We start from the raw sequence: 19,317 nt of genomic DNA on the forward strand, positions 1-19,317 counted from the left end.
CTCTAGAAAAGAGTGTGGAGTTTCCTCGAAAAATTAAAAATAGAACTACCCTACGACCCAGCAATTGCACTACTAGGTATTTTTCCAAAGGATACATGTGTGCTGTTTCGAAGGGACGTGTGCACTCTAATGTTTATAGCAGCGCTATCAGCAAAATGGGCACTTGGGTGGCTCAGTCGGTTAAGTGTCTGACTTCAGCTAAGGTCATGATCTCATGGCTTGTGAGTTTAAGCCCCACATTGGGCTCTGTGCTGACAGCTCAGAACCTGGAGTTTGCTTCAGACTCTGTGTCTCTCTCTCCTTCTCTCTCTCTCTGCCCCTCCCCTGGTAGCACTCTGTCTCTCTATCTTAAAAATTAAAAAATATAAACAACAGATGGACATAAGGGAACGGAACCAAAAATAATATAAAAACAGGGAGGGGGACAAAACATAAGAGACTCTTAAATATAGAGAACAAACTGATGGTTGCTGGAGGGGTTGTGGGTGGAGGGATGGGCCAAATGGGCAAGGGGCATTAGGGAGGACACTTGTTGGGATGAGCACTGGGTGTCATACATAGGGGATGAATCACTGGAATCTACTCCTGAAATCATTATTGCACTATATGCTAACTAACTTGGATGTAGACTTAAAAAATAAATTAAAAAAAATAAAGAAGTCAGGGTTCTTTAGTCTGTAGCACCCATGGGAGTAAAAAGGGTGTCAAAGGCTAGACTCCTAGGAAAGTTCTTTTTGCTTGTTTTAGAAGTAAACTTAATCTGTGTATAAACACATGAATAAAAGAAAACACCAAGTTCAAGGCAGTTGTTTATTCAGGGGAGAGAGAGAAGGTGGGATTGAAGTAAGGGGTATACAAAGGTTAGAATTTGTTAACGCTGAGAAGTAGATACACTTGTGTTATGGTATGTTCTCCAGTTTTCAGAATATTTGAAATGGTTTATTAATTTTTTTAGAGTAGGCACAGCTACAACTATACATTTTTGGAGAATTAGATACTGTCTTAAGCCTGTAGAGTTAAATGAAATTGGTAGTGCCTGGGAGCCTAAAATTCCTATGATGTCCTTGTTAGCAGGTGACAGCAGGTTATTCCAGCTCATTGCACATGGAGTGAAGGTGTCTGAGCCTTTGGCTTGTTGTCTTGGTTAAAGCTCTAGTGACTTTAGAACTAGAGGAACCTGTTTTTCATGGCAAAGACCAGGCTGTTTGGCAATTTTATAATAGGCAATGTTCAAAATGCCTGTCAGGGCTTGGTAATTTAGGTTCATATTTCAGATAATATGTGATTTTTAACCATTTCTGATGCTTTTCCAAGAGAATATTAACTAGTTCCTAAAGACAGGAATTCCATTTTTACATATTCTGAAGCGAGTAGATACAGATTTGGTACTCTGCAGCTTTTTTCCATTTTTCTTACTCTGCATTTTGAAAACTTACAGGATGTATTTCATTTTGCACTAGAATTTGTGAGCGTACAAATAGGACCTGAGGCATTTTTCATGATTGTTTTCCAGTGCTATTCTAAGACCAATATATTGTTTTGTCATCTCTTAATAGTAATTTTTATTACTAATATTTATTACTAATTTTTATTAAATAGTAATATTTATTAGGGAATAACTTCCTGAAAGTGTGTCCTACCAAGTGCCCCTCAGCCTTGACCAGTGGTGCTGTCTGTGACCTTGTCATTAAGTGTGACTGTAAACAGGCCCAGCAAAGGGCCTGGCCTTTTGAGCCCTCAGATTGTGATGAAGGCCCTGAGGAATGTTTTGGCTTTTAGGCAACTTCAGTTTCATGTTTTCCCCACTGCCTGTTACTATAGTGGCTTTTTCTTTCTGTCCATCTGAGGGGTGGTTATGTTAATACTCAGGCTCTGATTGGACCACTGTTAAAAATAGTGTACATAATGTGCCTGGCATAATGCTTAGTGAAGGCAATAGGTGGGGTTTCAAAAAATAAGTAAAGCTCTACATTCTTTTTTCGTTTTTTTAATTTTTTTTTTTTCCAACGTTTATTCATTTTTGGGACAGAGAGAGACAGAGCATGAATGGGGGAGGGGCAGAGAGAGAAGGAGACACAGAATCGGAAACAGGCTCCAGGCTCTGAGCCATCAGCCCAGAGCCCGACGCGGGGCTCGAACTCACGGACCGCGAGATCGTGACCTGGATGAAGTCGGACGCTTAACCGACTGCGCCACCCAGGCGCCCCTCGTTTTTTTTGTTTTTTTTTTTAAGACTTGTTTGTTACTTTTTGATAGTGCGAGCTGGGGAGGGGAAGAGAGAAGGGGAGAGAGAGTCCCAAGCAGGCTCTGTGCTGGCAGCACAACCTGATGTGGGGCTCTATCCCATGAACCACGAGATCATGACTTGAGCTGTTAAGTAATCTCTACAACAAACTTGGGGCTTGAAATCATAACCCCAAGAATTGCATGTTCCATCAACTTAGCCAGCCAGGCACCCCCATTTTGGTTCATTTTGATTTTAACCTGGATCTACCAAGGTACAGTACTTTAATTAAAAGTAATTTTTTTTTTTTTAAAGGAAGATGATAAGTCATGGAAGCCATGTTACATACTAAAGTATTTCTGGCTTTTTGTACAAGCCTTTTGGAGAACAATGAAAGGGAGTGGAGAATGTATGACCTGTGCTTCCTAAAAGAACATTGCCTCCTTTAAAACAAGCAAACAAAAACAAAATTATTTATTTATTTATTTATTTATTTATTTATTTTTTGAGAGAGAGCATGCACATGAGCAGAGGTGGGGGGCAGAGGCATAGAGAGAGGAGAGAGAGAATCCCAAGCAGGCCCCGTGCTGTCAGTGTGGAGCCCGACCCAGGCCCGATTCCACAAACCTGAGCCAAAATCAAGAGTTGGCACCTAACCAACAGCCACCCAGGTACCCCCCAAAATTGTTTTTCATGAGTTCACTTCTTAAGCCTAGTGAATAAAAATTTATATCATAGAGGCTTAAAAGCAGATGAGTTAGTAGAAGCATGTGACAAAATGAGAATTTTCTCCATTTGACAGGGTACTTCCATACTCAAAGAAAGGATCTGTCTTGACACAGTAGGGTGTGGTTAAATTTCATCTTTATTGAACCTAGCTTCAGCCAACTAATCTGCTACTTTGAGCTCTTCTACTCTAATGAAATTTGTGTAAAAAAAGAGAAGCTGTTTTTATTAAGAAATTTTCAAATGTATACAACAATAGTGAAAACAGTTCTTTTTATTTATTTATAGTTTTTTTAATGTTTATTTTTGAGAGAGAGAGAAACAGCGTGTGAGCGGGGAAGGGGCAGAGAGAGAGGGAGACAGAGAATCTGAAGCAGGCTCCAGGCTCTGAGCTGTCAGCACAGAGCCCAACGTGGGGCTTGAACTCACCAACCAGAGATCATGACCTGAGATGAAGTCAGATGCTTAACAGACTGAGCCACCCAGGCGCCCCTGGGTGCAAGCAGTTCTGTGAGCCCACGTGGACTATCGTTCAGCTTCAGTAATTGTCCACACTCTGTCTTTACAGGCTTACTGTATTTTTAGTTCCAAGTTTTCTCTTAATAAAGATACATTTCTGAATTCCCCTGTGCAAAGGAAAAAGTGAAGTCTCCCCCTCCCCCAATCCCCTCTTACCCCACCCAGGGAACCTAAAAATAAGGCTGTTTTCTGAAACTTAAACTATGAAGTCAATATGTGGTCATTAAGAGCAGATGTGAGCAGCTGTCTGGGACATAATGGTCTCTCAGCCTTGCAAGATTTGTTAGGAAGGGACCATCACATCTACAGAAAGAATGTTCCAGTCAGAAAGAAGCAGCAGTCAGTAGCAGCAGTCAGGAAAGGAAGTGTCACAGAGGCACATCTTGACTGTGTTTTCTTGACCGAGGTGTGTCCTGAGTTGTCTACTGTGTGGTTCTGGCCTGCCTGGTAGATCCTGATGGAGAAGGATGTTCATAGGAATTCTGCTGTAGACTTTTCCTTACTCTGACTCCAAGCGACCTGCTCCATTTCAGCTTGCTTTCCGAGGTGATATGCTGGTTCATATATACATCCAACCTGCTTGACAGTTCGTCAGCATCCTCTTGTGTGCTTTGCTAGCAAGGATCACCGTCCCTGCATCTCATCAGCTGGGGCACTAAGAGTAAGTGTGTGAGTTTACAAAAATAAGGGCCAGATTCTGGGCAGTGCGGACTTCACCAAGGTAACTACTATCCATCCCTAGATAGGCTTTTCTTTCTTCTTTATACACTCAGCCTTCTCTACCTGCACAGAGTGTGTATCCGGCTCCCTTGCTTAGGAAAAGCTACGAATTCCCACCCTTGATACAGTGGTCTCCCCGTTGCATTCTCTGTTATGGTGTCTGGTGGTTCCCACCTGGCTGCCTTGAGCTTTGTTTGACATTGTGTCGTGTTTTTGTTTTAACTGAGATGTAATTTACCTACTATACAGTTCACCCATTTGAAGTATGCAGTTCCTGGGGCACCAGGGTGGCTCAGTTGAACATCTGACTCTTGATTTCAGCTCAGGGCATGATCCCAAGGTTGTGGGATTGAGCTCCGAGTTGGGCTGTGTGCTGAACGTGGAGCCTGCTTGAGATATTCTCTCTCTCTCTCTCTCCCTCCCTCCCTCCCTCTCTCTCCCCCTCTCCCTCCCTCCCTCTCCCCCCCTTCCTCTCCCTCTGCCCCTCACTGTGGCTTGCACTCTTTCTCTCAAAAATAAAAATAAATAATATTAAAAACAAAGTGTGCAATTCCTCCCTTGGGTTTTTTGTCAAAAAGACTGTCCCTGAAACTGCTCAAGAATCAAGGACACAAAGCAGTCAGTGATCTCCAGGGTGCTCAGCTTGGCAGGGTACTGGATAGGCTGTTGCTTCTTCTGTAGCAGTTGGGTCCTCCCTGCCTTGATGTTGTTTTCAGTTGTGGTTCATAAGTGGATCCTGTGGCTCTTGTCCATCTTGTCTTGTTCATAGCAGTGCCGCCTCGGACATTTGACAGCCATGGGGGTTGAGTGGATCATACACCAGAGAACCCTTTCCCTGTCATATTTTCCTTGGGTCTTTGTTGATTGTGTATGGTTGTTTGTTTGTTTTGTTTTTGAGAGACAGAGAGCAAGCTGGCAGAGAGAGAGGGAGAGAGAGAATCCCAAGCAGGCTCCATGCCATCTGTGCAGACCCTGACACGGGGCTCAAACTCATGAACTGTGAGAACATGACCTAAGCTGAAATCAAGAGCCAGATGCTCAACCAACTGAGCCACCCAGGTGCCCTGATTGTGTATGTTTTGTGATCTTTGGCATGTTATCAAAAGTATCTGCTCCAGGTGCACAATCCGCTGATTCTGGTTGATGTGTTATGGACAGGAGGTGCCCCTAATTTTTTTAACTGCCTTATTAAAGTATTTACATGCATAAAATCAGTTATTTTAAGCATACAATCCAGTGATTTTTAGTATATTTACAGAGTGTACAATCATCTCCACAAATTAATTTTAGAATATTTCCATCATCCCCAAAAGATCCTTGTGCCCGTTTGCAGTCATCACCATCCCCCAATCCCCCAGCACCAGGCAGACACTAATCTACTTCCTGTTTCTCTTGATTTGCCTTTTCTGTACATTTATAAGATTCTACTCGTATGAAGTGTCCGGATAAGGTACTTTTTAATTGGTGTTTTAATGGATGGTTGCTTTCAAATTAACAGAAAATTTCTTCAGAATATGCTTTTTCTGCTGTACTAGTTACCTGTGATTTATTGGTGTGTGTGGGAGTTCCTTGAGGTGTTTGTTTTGCCCAGTACTACACGCTTTTTTATCCATAGATTGATGTTTTGTCGAACATTTGGTTTCATGCCCATTAGACGGAAGACGTATTTTGGGGAAAAACAAGATCTTGCCCTCTGCTTTTGAAAGCTATCCCCTAGTTAGTGAAGTAAACCTAACAAACATGAAAACAATTAGAGGAGAGTAAATGACAGCTTACAACTTATTTGAGATGTTAATTGAACACCCTGCAGATTGGAATGCCCTTCTGCCAGAAGACAGACGGGTGGAGGCCAAGGAGTAGGAGAGGTGGTTTGGACTCATGATCCCAGAAAGATGATAGGTGGTACTGGTCAGACATTGGATCACATTGTCAGCTCACTCCCTTTTCAACTTGCTTTCCATCCTCCTGATTCCTCCAGGAGAAAGGCTTATTTTGGTGCAGGAGATACCTCCAGCACTTGCTTATCTCTCTCTCTCTTTTTTTTAATGTTTGTTTTTATTTTTGAGGGAGACAGAGACAGAATGCAAGTGGGTTAGGGGCAGAGAGAGAGGGAGACACAGAATCCGATGTGGACTCCAGGCTCTGAGCTGTCAGCACAGAGCCTGACACGGGGCTCGAACTCATGAGCTGTGAGATCATGACCTGAGCCGAAGTTGGATGCTCAACCGACTGAGCCACCCAGGCGCCCCTCTGTCTTTTTAAGAGAAAGCAGATATCTAGGTCTTTCGGAGGTATATGTAGCTGGCTGGAATTCTGTGACATTTTTGTTTGTTTCCTTTGTACTAGAGTGGGGTCAGATTTGGGGGCACCTTGAAACCCATGCCCCTCTTGGAATGCTCAGATGGGAGCCATTATAAGTGTTGGAACGGAGGAGTGCCCTCAGCTGCCTTTGGAGTTGGGACAAGGGTTAGCAGCTTCCTTCTGAGGCTTGTGTGGAAATTTCGGTGTGAAGTGGCTGACTTGGGCAAACAATGGATAAGGAAGGTTAAGAGGTCCAGGTCCTTCCTGACCTCACCTTGCCGGCTCTGGTCTTTCAGTGTTAAGTTCCCCCTTGATGCCTGGTGTGATGGGCACATACCCGGAAGGATCCTGAAGTGTGATATGTTCTTTTGCTTTTGAAAGCTATATTTCTTTTTTTTTTTTTAATGTTTATTTTTGAGAGAGAAAGAAGAGAGCAAGCAGGGGAGGGGCAGAGAGAGAGGGAGACACAGAATCCTTAGCAGGCTCCAGGCTCTGAGCTGTTAGCACAGAGCCTGATGTGGGACTTTAATTCACGAATCGCAAGATCATGACCTGAGCGAAAGTCAGACGCCCAACTGACTGAGCCACCCAGGTGTCCCTGAAAGCCATATTTCTACATTGGATGTCATGTGTCTTTATTTATTTATTTTTTTAATTTTTTTTTTAGTGTTTGTTTATTTTGAGACAGAGAGAGAGCAAGCGGGGCAGGGGCAGAGAGAGAAGGAGACACAGAATCTGCAGCAGGCTCCAGGCTCTGAGCTGTCAGCACAGAGCCCGATGCGGGGCTTGAACTCACAGGGCCGTGAGATCACGACCTGAGCCGAGGTCGGACGCCCAACCGAATGAGCCACCCAGGCGCCCCTCGTGTGTCTTTAATAAGTTGAGGCAGGGACAAAATCAACGTGCAACTGAAGTATAGTTAAGTTGGTTGGGTTGGTGTCTTTGTTGTTAGGTGATGTGTTTCTTTCCTGTGCAAGGAAGGAATCACTAAGCCTAATGGCAACACTTTAGAAACCACTCACGACTCACGGAGAATCTGTGCTGGATCCTGGGCTCTGGGAAACAGCGGGCCTCCTCTTACAGGTCTGTACATGTTCTCCATTGGCAGGATTGCCCTGTGAATCCAACTGGTCTCTCTGCTTTGTGTTTTAGAATTCTGTCGAGTTTCGAAGATAGTGGGAAGATGCCGGGCCTCCTTCCCTAGGTGGTGGTACAATGTCACCGATGGATCCTGCCAGCAGTTTGTGTATGGCGGCTGTGAAGGGAATAACAATAATTACTTGACCAAGGAGGAGTGTCTTAAGAAATGTGCTGGTGTCACAGGTAAGACAGTGGTCCTTGGGGAAAGGGCATAACTTAGAGACCATTTATTAACTTGGGTTGTGGATGCCTTTTGCATTTTGCTAGTTCTTCACAGCTAAACCTGGGGGATGTTTTTAAAAAGCAGAAGAAAGGCCCAGTTTGAAGGTCGCCCACATAGTGGTTTCACAGCAGTACTCTCCCTCCTCTTCCCAGAAGGAGAGTAGGCCACAGGCTCGAGCTGGGGGAGGGGGACATGACCACCTCTTCTCCCCGACTTCCCTTCTCCCACTGCTGAGTGTAAGTCCCCCACCAGGCCTGGCATAGGAGAGTCCTCCAGGGCCACTCAGACAGGTTTCCCTCCTTGCTCCCTGGGCATTTGGGTTATTTTTACCTCTGGGGCAAATGCCTTGAGGAGCTTACCCAGCCAGCCAAGTTGTGAGTCAGATTAAAAGCAGAACAGACTTCTGGAATCTGTCCTTCTCCCAGCCCTTACCTGGGAGGGACTCAATGGAGTCAAGAGAATGTTGACTTTGAGAGCCTCATAGTTTAAATAAGAACCTAAAGCCCCACAGCAGAGGGCACTGGCTCCGAACTGAGCCGTGAGGGCCTCCTTGAGGGCTGTGGCAGTGAGACATTGGTCCTCTGGGGTTTGATCCCTTCCAAGTGCTCTAGAGACCTGAGGATTTGGCGAGCCGATAAAACGTCATCGGCGATCTCCCTAACGTTGTTACGTGACTTTTCTCATCCTTTCTTGATGGCACGGCATCACTGCTCAGGCCCTGGATCAGGATTCTGTGAGGACGCACCGGTGCCCTCAGTACTCCCACGTGCCGCCAGCCTGTGCGCCTTGGGCCAGAGGCAGGTCCTGCATCCTTGTTGGGTTTCATGTCTCCTCACTCACTGGCTATAATCTCTCTTGGCTTTGAGAGCCATTCAGAAGTCAGATACGCTTATTAAAGTTGTGTATAAAGAGGGGGAAACAACAGTGGCCTTGGCTGTGGCGTGAGGTTCAAAACATCGTGCTTGAGCACACAAGTCCACAGCGACCGAGTGCCTCCAGGAACCGTTTACTGATCTTTGTGTGCCGCTGCCCAGCAGACACTCAACAGGTATTTGGATGGCTGAGGGCTGGGTATTGCTTTTGGATCATACAGGCTAGTCCCTCACCTTTTGGGAGCAACTGGCAACCTTACCAGATGGTGACTGAGGAGAATACCATTTGTTATATTTTTTTGTGGTCAGCTGTGACCGGTATGGGAGCAGGAATTAAAGGGAAATATTTTTGCTGCCTTTTCTGTCAAGAGTTGACTGTCGCAAATGTACGTGCCTGTTCTAGTTTCTCTTTACTTTTTCAGGAAAACAGTTGGAAGTTTTAAGAACACAGGCAGTGAACAGTGGGCACTCAGGATGTTGCCATGAGGGGTCACGGGTGGTTGTGTTTGCTGGAGAAGGCAGACAGCTGTCTCCCTAGAGGTGGGCCGGAGTCTGAGGGCCCAGAAAGCTCATTTGTTGGCACCTGAGTGTGGCTCCACCGCATGTGTTGTTGAAGCACTCTCTCGTGAGTCTTTCGTGAGTCTCGTGAGGAGAGCTGGAGCAGCCAGGGCAGCTAGTCACAGGGTCTTTTGCCAGCATATTCTCTCCCAGGCGGGTAACCTCTATGGGAAGCCGAATGAGAATGTCAGTTTATTAATTTATAATGAGAACCAGAACTACCCCGGGGACCAGACACTTGGGTCTCTGTGCCTGCTGCACCTGTAGTCCATGTAGGCGAGCCTCTCAGGCAGATTCCCAGGAGGTTGCTTGATGTGGACAGAGGCAGAACAAGGGGAGCTGGTTTGTGATGTGAATGTTCAATGGCATCAGGTTAGGCCGGCCCCGCGCCTCTGCACAAGGTCTGCAGGGACCAGCGGGGAGGCAGAGGAGCCAGGTTCTGTCCCTCCTGGACCCTGCCCACACTTCCTTGTACTTCCTTAGCGGGCTAGCCTCTCCACCCCTCCCCCCATAACTTGGTGTGTATGTGTGAGATAAAACATACATACCATAACATTTACTGTTACAACCATTTTTAAAAAATTTTTTTTAAGTTTATTTATTTTTGAGAGAGAGAGGGAGAGAGTGAGCATACAAGGCGGGGAGGGGCACAGAGAGAGGGAGACACAGAATCCGAAGTAGGCTCCAGGCTCTGAGCTGTTAGCACAGAGCCTGATGCGGGGCTCGAACTCACAAACTGTGAGATCATGACCTGAGCCAATGTTGGATGCTTAACCAACTGAGCCACCCAGGGACCCCCCGTTATAACCATTTTTTAAGTGTACAGTGGCATTAAATACATTTCACACTGTCTCACTTTTTTTTTTTAACTTTTTTTTTTAATATTTATTCATTTTTGAAAGGGGGGGGCGAGGGGGCAGAGAGAACAGGAGACACATCAAAGCAGGCTGTAGGCTCTGAGCTGTCAGCACAGAGCCTGACACGGGGCTCGAACCCACAGACCGCGAGATCATGACCTGAGCCGAAGTCGGATACCCAACCAACTGAGCCACTCTGGCGCCCCTATGTACTCACTTTTTTAATTCATTAGGTGAGTTAATGCAGTTAAACAGATTATTTGGTCTCGGAGGCCATTCTGTCTTTTTAGAAGTCACTTCATACATCTTTGCTCTGATTCCCAGGGAGTTGATCTTAAAGTTTCACCCACAAGGGCAGTCTTGGTTCCTTATTTCCAAAGTTCTAGCAGGCTTGTGGTCTAGCATGTACATCAAAGGGCCCACATAAAGGAGAAACGGGAGTCACTGTGAGAGGTGCATGGGACCATGGCTGCTCAGGGACTCTATTTGTTTTGTTTCACCAGGCAGTCTTGAGGTGCACTTTCTCACTGTGTTGTTTGTTCCCTTGTAGAGAACACCATCGATGATCTGGCCACCAGCAGGAATGGAGCAGATTCCTCTGTCCCGAGTGGTAGGTTCTTAAAACAACCGAGGTTAGGGGCGCCTGGGTGGCGCAGTCGGTTAAGCGTCCGACTTCAGCCAGGTCACGATCTCGCGGTCCGTGAGTTCGAGCCCCGCGTCAGGCTCTGGGCCAATGGCTCGGAGCCTGGAGCCTGTTTCCGATTCTGTGTCTCCCTCTCTCTCTGCCCCTCGCCCGTTCATGCTCTGTCTCTCTCTGTCCCAAAAATAAATAAACGTTGAAAAAAAAAAAAATTAAAAAAAAAAAAAAAAAAAAAAAAAAACAACCGAGGTTATGATGAGGGCTATCTGGACCATGAGGACATTTGTAATTTGGGAGCAGTACAAGGGCTTCCGCCTCCTGGTCTGTTTATCCAGAATTGGCAAACAGGACTTCTGCCTGGGCTGCCAGCTTTTGGCTCCTTTCTGGCATCCTTACGCTGGGAGTTCACATTGCCCAACGGGCAAAAGGGCCGCGGGGTTCTACATTGCTTCTGGGTTGGCCTCTGCTTCTTCCTACAGGACAAGGGACTGTGGATGTTGCTGTTGCCTACATCTCAGGCCCCTTCCTTCTCTCTGAGCTGGCCTCTGCCTGCTGTGCTGCCTTCACTGCCCCACCCCACCTCTCCTTCCCTGATCTGTCTCCTTTGTTCTCTGTCCTCCTTGCTGTCTCCCTCCTGTGCTGAGTCCTCTGTCTTCTGCCATCCCCGCCTCCATTCCCACTGCAGTCCTTGATCCTGAGCTTTGTGTTAGCTTGCTTTGTAGCGCTGACAGCAGCTGCCCCATTCCTCCTTTATGCTTAAAGGACTCTGCATGTATCGGGAGCCTGGGGTGAGTGGTCCAGATGCACTGGCAAGTCCAACCCAGCTTTCTTGAAGGCCAGTTCCCAGGCAATGGGCTCCGCTGGGCAAGACTTGCTGTGGAGGGAGGAAATCTGCGCCCCCCGCCCACCCCATTTGAGGACAGCTCCCGGGGCCAGTAGCCATGCACTGATTGCAGCCTTGGCTTTGGCCCTCTGGTTCTGACATCGGTGCTCACGTGTGAGTGAGCATTTATTAGTTCAGTGGTTGGCTGGCTTGTTAGAGTCACTCTCCAGTTTTGCTAAGCCAGGAATCCTGTGACTGTCCCAGCCATTGCTTTGTCTGGGTTCACTGTTTATTCACAGGAAGGCCTCCAAGGTCATCCAGAATCTCAGGCACTGGCTTGATAACTCTGGTTTCCATCCTATTTCAGAAGAAAATATCCCAGGAGAAGGAGGGGCCTCCCTATGTCAGAGAATGAATGAACAAGACCATCTTCCTCATCGCCCCACAAATTGTGGCTGGGATTAGTTTGCATAGTAACCCCTGAGGCATAAGGCAGGCCTCTCCATCCAGCATTCATTCCGGTTTGTGTTGTAGAGCCCGTTAGGAGTGGGAGGTGACAGACCTGACCGTCTGTCACCGTGGAGGGGGCTCCATTCCTGGTGGGTGCCAGCGTGTCGTGCTCCCTCAGTGGGCCCTGTAGACTCAGTCCCAGCCAGGCTATGTGTCCTGTGTCCAGCCCAGCCTCCCTGATCTGGATGTTTGTGTTTTAGTTCCCAGAAGGCAGGATTCTGATGACCTCGCCAGTGACATTTTCAACTACGAAGGTATAACTTTTAAAAAATATTTATGGGAAAAAACATGTTTTCTTACTTCGTTGGGAATTGAGACACACTTGAGTATTTCCACTACAGAAGTTGTAGAGGAGAGCTTCCTGACCTTTCCCAGGTGGTAGAACCCACAAGGATGCCCCAGGCCTGCAGGAAGTGGATGTGCCACAGCATGTAGGCGGGAGCTTGACTTTAGAGAGGCGATATGGCGTGAAGTTCTGCCTCTCACCACCCGCATGGCTGTGGGCAGATCACTGTAGCTCTGCCTCTGAGTCCCTTACGACAGATCTCTTTGAGACCAAGAACAGTGCCCGACTTAGAGTGATCTCTATAGCAACAGAGTCCGGCTGTAAAGAGAAAGATATTTGAAAACATGGAGGAGTGTCAGTTGGGCCAGACTGGCCACGTCTGTAATTTATAAGTTCCTTTAGCAGAGAGTTGTTTCTCTGTTGGCAGCAGTGTGACTGCTCTGGAGCATTCCAGCTTTGTTTCATGCCTGGGCCCTGCTAATCTGTACTCCTTGGGTTGTGTCACTCTCAGAATACTGCACTGCCAAAGCAGTCACTGGGCCTTGCCGTGCGTCCTTCCCACGCTGGTACTTTGATGTGGAGAAGAACTCTTGTGACAACTTCATCTACGGAGGGTGCCGGGGCAATAAAAACAGCTATCTCTCCAAGGAGGAGTGCATGCACCACTGCTTTGGTGAGCCTGGCTGAGTCCTAAAGCCAAGAAACGGTGGGTGGATGAGGCCACTGGTCCATTTCCCCATCCCTAAAAGGAAGGCCTTGGAAATGCTGTCCGTTGGACTCTGCCATTCTCTGGCGCACTTGTGGGGAACAGGTGGGCTTTGGGCCCGGCTGTTGCACAGACATGTCCTAAGCCCCCACCAGGGTGGCAAGGCCCTCAAAAGAGCTGGAAGAAACCCCTCAGAAAGAGCCTCCTGGGCACACCTAGTTGCTGGCAGCTCTGGTGGGGAGGGCTGTGAGCTGACCTGAGGGTTGTGTATTCTCTTCTAGGCAAGCAGTTGTATCCTGTCCTACCCCATGGCACTAAAGGTAAGAAGCCTTTGGCCCTCCTCCACCTGCTTTCCCTGACCAAGCTCAGCTGTATTTTGCAGGCTCTTGTTGTCCTCACACGTAATCCTTCACTGTAAACACCTTTTTTGGTTGAGAGTCATGTTTCTGCACGAGAATGGTCAGGCAGCTTGGAACATATGGTGGATGTTTGTCCCACTATGCAGTGTAATAAGTGGGGGCTGAAGGGAGGCGGTCTCCGCCCAAGCAGCCCCAGGGTGACTGGAGGACAAGTCCTACTATTATTGTAAGTAAGACTTGTGAGGTCTGCTGCACATGGGCCTGAGACTGGCTCCAGGTTTGGAGGGAACTTTGCCGCTGTGGGGTGTACTGAGCTGGTCCCTGGTGACAGGAAGCCGCAGAGCCCTTGCTGTGTGTGGGCAGAGCGAGGTAGGGCCAATGCTGTTGTCCCCAAGCAGTCTGGTCTGACAAGACACCTGGCCTCCTCTCACTTTTGTTTCTGATTGTGAGCTTGAGTCACGGATGGTAGTGTTTGCACAAAGGACCTGCTACACTGGTTTGACCTCTTTCCACCTATTTCCCTGTTAAGGAGCCCTGACCTGGCCGGCATGTCTGCTGTTTTAGAGGAGGAGCGAAGCTAGAATCTGGTTTGCCAGGCGCGGGGATGCAGAAAACAGCCCGGGTTTGGAAGGTTGGGGGTAGAGAAAGAATTGCCCCTGTCAGTTCTGTAGCCAGAAGGGGAGAGGGAGCCAGGGAGCTGTCACAGAAGGCCACATCCTTTAGGTGGGGCCCCACCTGAAAAAAAGCATCTTCGATGACCAGTGAGACTGCAGTGGAGCAACCACTGTTAAATTTACCTGGGCAATTAGCACGAGGGTCCCCTCCCGGCCCCGCTCCGAATACGCCCTTGCCTCCACCCTTACTTCATTCCATAGGCAACCAGCCACCCCAGCCACCTGCAGGGCCACATCTTTCTCCAGCTGGTCAGTGTGCCGTGTGAACACAAAACCTTGGGGTTTTATGTTCACACACTTGCCAGAGGTGTGTGATTTTTACATCATGGTACACAGTTTTTGGCTTGGGACTCCTGTATGGGTTGCCCTGAGAGGTGGTAGGAAAATACAGAGTTGAAGTGGGGTTTCCTTGTTCAGAGAGAACACAAATACCCACTCTGTGTGCACATAGCACGACGCTTCCTTTTTTCAGTAACCTGCTTCTCCAGACTCTAGAGATTCCTTGAGGACTCCCCTGGCGGGCAGTGCCAATTGTCCACACCCTCCCAGGTGGGAGTCACAGGGGGCCTGGCAGAAGGGCTGCCAGTCCTTACCCTTCGTGAACTGTGTGCTGCCCTGCTCTGGCTGTGGTCCTTCTCATCCTGCCGGTTCTGAGGCCTTTTTCTCCTCCCCAGTGGTGGTCCTGGTGGGGCTGTTTGTGATGGTCCTGATTGTCCTGCTGGGGGCCTCCGTGGTCTGCCTGATCCGGGTGGCACGGAGGAACCAGGAGCGCACCCTCCGCACCGTCTGGAGCTCTGGGGACGACAAGGAGCAGCTGGTGAAGAACACCTACGTCCTGTGAATGCCCTGCCAGCAAGAAGCCGCCCTTCCTCGGGTGTCCCTGTTGATGAAGAGAACCTGGGAAGGGAGGGGAGACAAGTGCAGAATGTGTGTGTGCTTTTTAAAGTAGAGTGATTGGTTTGTATTTGTGCGATCATTAGGGCTTCGGGTCTGTTTATTTCTCCAGAAGGTAAGAGGGCTGCTTCCTGGTCTCCCGGCTGGGCCTGCTTCGAAAACCCTCTCAGAGGTGGGTTCTGTCTCACGTTGCAAGTGGTCTGGCCCCAAATCAGAGTCGGCTGCTCTTCAGTTTAGTTCTTTGCCCCAGGTATTAGTTTTCTTTGCTTACCTTGAATCCTGTAGTGTCTTTTCCCATCACAGAAATAATGTTTTAATAGTTTTCTTTGTTTTTTGATTTGTGTGTGTGTGTGTGTGTTTTTTAAGTAAGCAGTAACAAATGTTTTTTTTTATTAGGCTTCTGAAAGGAAGAGAATAAAATGTACAAGCTTAATAAAAAGGGCCTTCCCTTAAATTTCAGCAAGTGTTTTTTTTCTTTATGGGACTGCTGATTTAAACTCTACCAAAATTAACACAGAATACTATGTAAGATGTCCCATTCTAGAAATGAACTCCTTAAAAAAAAAATTTCATCTTTCAGATCTTTCTGAATGAAATGCATCTTACATTGCAACTGAATGCCTATAAAATTTGACCAAACAGGGGCACCTGGGTGGCCCAGTCAGCTAAGCGTCTGACTTTGGCTCAGGTCATGATCTTATGGTTTGTGGGTTTGAGCCCTGCCTCAGGCTCTGTGCTGACAACTCAGAGCCTGGAGCCTGCTTGGGATTCTGTGTCTCCCTGTCTCTCTGCTCCTCCCCTGCTCACACTCACTCTCTCTCAAAAATAAACATTTTTTAAAAATTTAAAAATTTGATCACTTAGCCTTACCACCTGTGGTAATCTCTGATATTTCCTTATTCTGTTTCACTTTTTAAGGAGTGCCTGAGTGGCTCAGTTGGTTGAGCATCTGACTCCTGATCTCAGCTTAGGTCTTGATCTCAGGGTTGTGAGTTCAAGCCCTGCATTGGGCTCCATCCTGGGGGTGAAGCCTACTTAAAAAAAAAAAAAAAAAATTCTAGCCATACCCTACTGAATTGATTTGTTTTTAATAATTATTTTTTTAAGTATATTTATCTGTTTTGAGAGAGAGAGAACACGTGAGAGGGAGAGAAAGAGAATCCCAAGCAGGCTCTGCACTGTCAGAACAGAGCCCGATGTGGGGCTTGAACCCACAAACCGTGAGATCATGACCTGAGCCAAAGTCAAGAGGCAGACGCTTAACTGACTGAGCACCCCAGTGCCCCAATTTTTATTTTTTTATTTTTTAAATAATGAGACACTATGAACTGTAATCCACACCTTGAGGGTACAGGAGGGTGGGAGTGAGGATGCATCCTATCCAGGGGAAGACAGACCTTCCTGAGATTGGAGTGGTTTTGACTCCAGTCACTTTGGCATCCATGGTTTTCATCTTTTCCTGTAGCTCTGCAACCTTCCTCAGGTCTCCCACGTGCCCCTGCAATGAAATGAAGACAGGGTACTGCCTGGCTGAATTTGGCTTCCAGACTTGGCTCCAGTTGTGCCTACCTGTGAGTGTTCCCTTCCTGTCTCTAGACTCTGGAAGCCCTTCCTTCCTCCCCATCTTCCAAACATATAGTCCTGAGCATGGAGCAGCATCAGGGCGACCCATGGGGTCAGGCAGGCGGTCTGGGGCTTCTACCTGTGGAGGTGACTCAAGGAGGTAAGGTGGGCCTCAGTCCGGGACTGGATAGAGGTGACAGTTTTGGAAGTTGCTTTGGTCCCCTTCCCTTCACCCTTCCTAAAAATCCCCTCAGGCTAAAAAGTTCACATTCTGTGCATTAGGGTAAAGACTTGCATCCCGTTGGGCTTAGAAATGTATTTAGAGGAAAGTTGGGCAAAAGCCTTCCTCATTTGTGGAAGACCTTGCTTGTTGGTTCTGGCCTCTCCCTGCCAAGCATTCTAGGCAGCTTGGCAGTCTAGCCTCGGAGATGATGGTGAGCAGCTGAAACCTGCCTGCCATGTCCCAGATAAATTGGGACCCAGCTCTGGGAGAGCCTGTGGTCCAGGCAAAGAGGACCTTGAAACTGGGAAGAGACTCTCCGCCCACTGTTCCAGGTGTGCAGCAGCGAGCAGGCCGCTCAACTCCTCTGAACCTCCAGCTTCCTCACCTGTGCCGTGGGTGGGTGTGAGGGCCACATGAGATCACAGGTATTAGGTTGCCCAAAGTAAGTGCTCAGCAGGGGCGCCTCCTTCAGGGGGCTGGTGTCCACCTCTGCCTCCTCAGTAGCCAGCAGCTCTCCCCTACACCCCCCTGCCACTCGATGCGCCACCCTCAAACCCACTCATGGCTTCCTGTGTGGGACCTTGAGTCCAATGATGCCTCTGGCTGACCAGGGGACCTTTCCACCTACATAAGCAAGAGTTGTCTCTCCTTCATAACTGAGTCACGTGAAAGAAAAGAGTTGTTTTTGGATTTTAAAAGAAACTGTTGGGAGTCACTTTAAAGTAATTCTTCCGCAGTAGGAAGATCATCAAGTGAATTCTGTTTAACACCATCAAGACCAGTTGAGCTTTTGTAGGTTTTTCATACAGTGTACCCTTTATGTTTCTGACACAGAAGTTGTCACTCTGACTCACTTGTGCGGAAACGTGTCCCATGCGTCTCATGGTTTGGGAGGCCCCCACGGCCCCACTTGCTCCCGGCTGATTGACTACATTGGACCTCTGGACCCCTCTTGGTCTGCCTGTGGTGTCTCACTATCGCACTGTTCCCGTGTGGTCAGTCAACTCCTGCCGGGCCACTGTGGCCCTTGAAACTAGACTGTGCCTGTTTTCGACTCTCTGGACCATCTACAGGCTAACAGTATTGGCTAACAATGTTTGTTGGAAAGGCTGCCCAGCAGTGGGCCAGTAGCCAAGGCATTCAGTGGTCATTTCACAGCCTTTGTCATCCTTGGGCTCCTGGTATCACTAAGAGGTGGAATGGATTTTTAAAAAATCAACTCAACAAAGACCTGTCACTGTCTCCTCCTGGTGTATACACTTTAGTAAGGCCATTTGTTCACTGACTGTAGCTGTCCCTAGAATGGGACCATTATTTCTAGGCCATCTCCTGGGTAAAGACCAAGTCAAAGGGGCTGGGAGCTACATAAACTGTTTTGAAAATTTGGGATTCTTTCCTCCTCACTGCTGCATATGGTGCGTCTTTCCCCCCTAATGTCAAGCCCTCCTGATTGGTGCATCCTCGGGGAGGGGGGGGGGGTGGGCAGGCTGACCACAAGGGCCCTCAGAGATTGGAGTTAATTTTGAAGAGTCTGTTTGGATTCTCCCTGGGATGACTAGTCCTGCATCATGAAGACTGGGACTACTTGGTCGTTGAGTGCCCTGCATGCCAAATCTCCTGCAGTGGTCCATGTCGTTGCTGTAACTTTGTAAACATGCTACTAGTTCATTCTCATGTGACCTTTACAAACAAAAGGTCTAAGGTGTGAGTAGGTGATAGAAGAGGTGACGCTATCCCTACTGGGACATGGGGTGCCTGGGGGGCTCAGTCAGTTAAGCTTCCGTCTTCAGCTCAGGTCACGATCTCAGCTCATGACTTCAGTCCCTGTGTCAGGCTCTGTGATGACAGCTCAGAGCCGGGAGCCTGCTTCTGATTCTGTGTCTCCTCCCTCTGCTCCTCCCCAGCTCGTGCTCTGTCTCTGTCTCTGTCTCTCTTTCACAAAAATAAATATTAAGAAGCAAATTTATACCTACTGGACAGGAAACCCTCAGGGACAGAACACCTTAGACCCTGATGGTAGGAGCTGCAACCAGTGCTCCGTCCTGGAGGTCCAACACCACAGCCTGCCAGTCACCTGGCCTGCTGAACCCTGCACCTGGCAGTGTGGCCTGTCCTGGGCGATTCTGCTGTGCCCGGTGCCATCAGCAGCAGCTCCTGAATGTGATCCCCACGCTGCACGTTTACAAACACACGGACCTAAACAGACTCGTTCCACTCTGGCTGATAACAAAATCACACACTTCAGATGCCCAGGGAGCCGTGGCTTATGCTGTACATAGTGATTGAGGCTACAGTACTCCGTGGCACTGCCCATGTGCTGGTGTTCAAGTCAGGTTTAGCCAATCCTGAGCCAGAATCAGTGCCCTGTGCTCCAGTAATCCGTGTGTTGACATGTGGGAAAGAACGAGCCATAATGTCTCCCCATTGGGCACAAGGGTTGCTTTTGGGCCTTGTAATTGGTAATGACGCCAAAGAACCGAGGTCAGTCTGAAGTCCCTC

The 19,317-nt window shown here is 48.0% G+C and overlaps 1 protein-coding gene across 1 annotated transcript in view; it reads left to right on the plus strand.

Moving 5' to 3' along the window:
• Positions 1-15,491, plus strand: part of SPINT2 (serine peptidase inhibitor, Kunitz type 2) — a 28,721-nt gene extending 13,230 nt beyond the window's left edge. The window contains exons 2-7 of the mRNA XM_025914218.2: positions 7,643-7,813; positions 10,691-10,750; positions 12,314-12,367; positions 12,911-13,072; positions 13,387-13,425; positions 14,813-15,491. Coding sequence (XP_025770003.1) covers positions 7,643-7,813; positions 10,691-10,750; positions 12,314-12,367; positions 12,911-13,072; positions 13,387-13,425; positions 14,813-14,979 — 653 coding nt within the window. The 3' untranslated portion in view covers positions 14,980-15,491. The remainder of the gene's footprint in view (positions 1-7,642; positions 7,814-10,690; positions 10,751-12,313; positions 12,368-12,910; positions 13,073-13,386; positions 13,426-14,812) is intronic.
• The last annotated feature ends 3,826 nt before the right edge of the window (positions 15,492-19,317 follow it).

The sequence above is a fragment of the Puma concolor genome, chromosome E2, assembly GCF_028749965.1.
Source record: "Puma concolor isolate L17-30 chromosome E2, mPumCon1.1.hap2, whole genome shotgun sequence".
Lineage (NCBI taxonomy): Eukaryota > Metazoa > Chordata > Mammalia > Carnivora > Felidae > Puma > Puma concolor.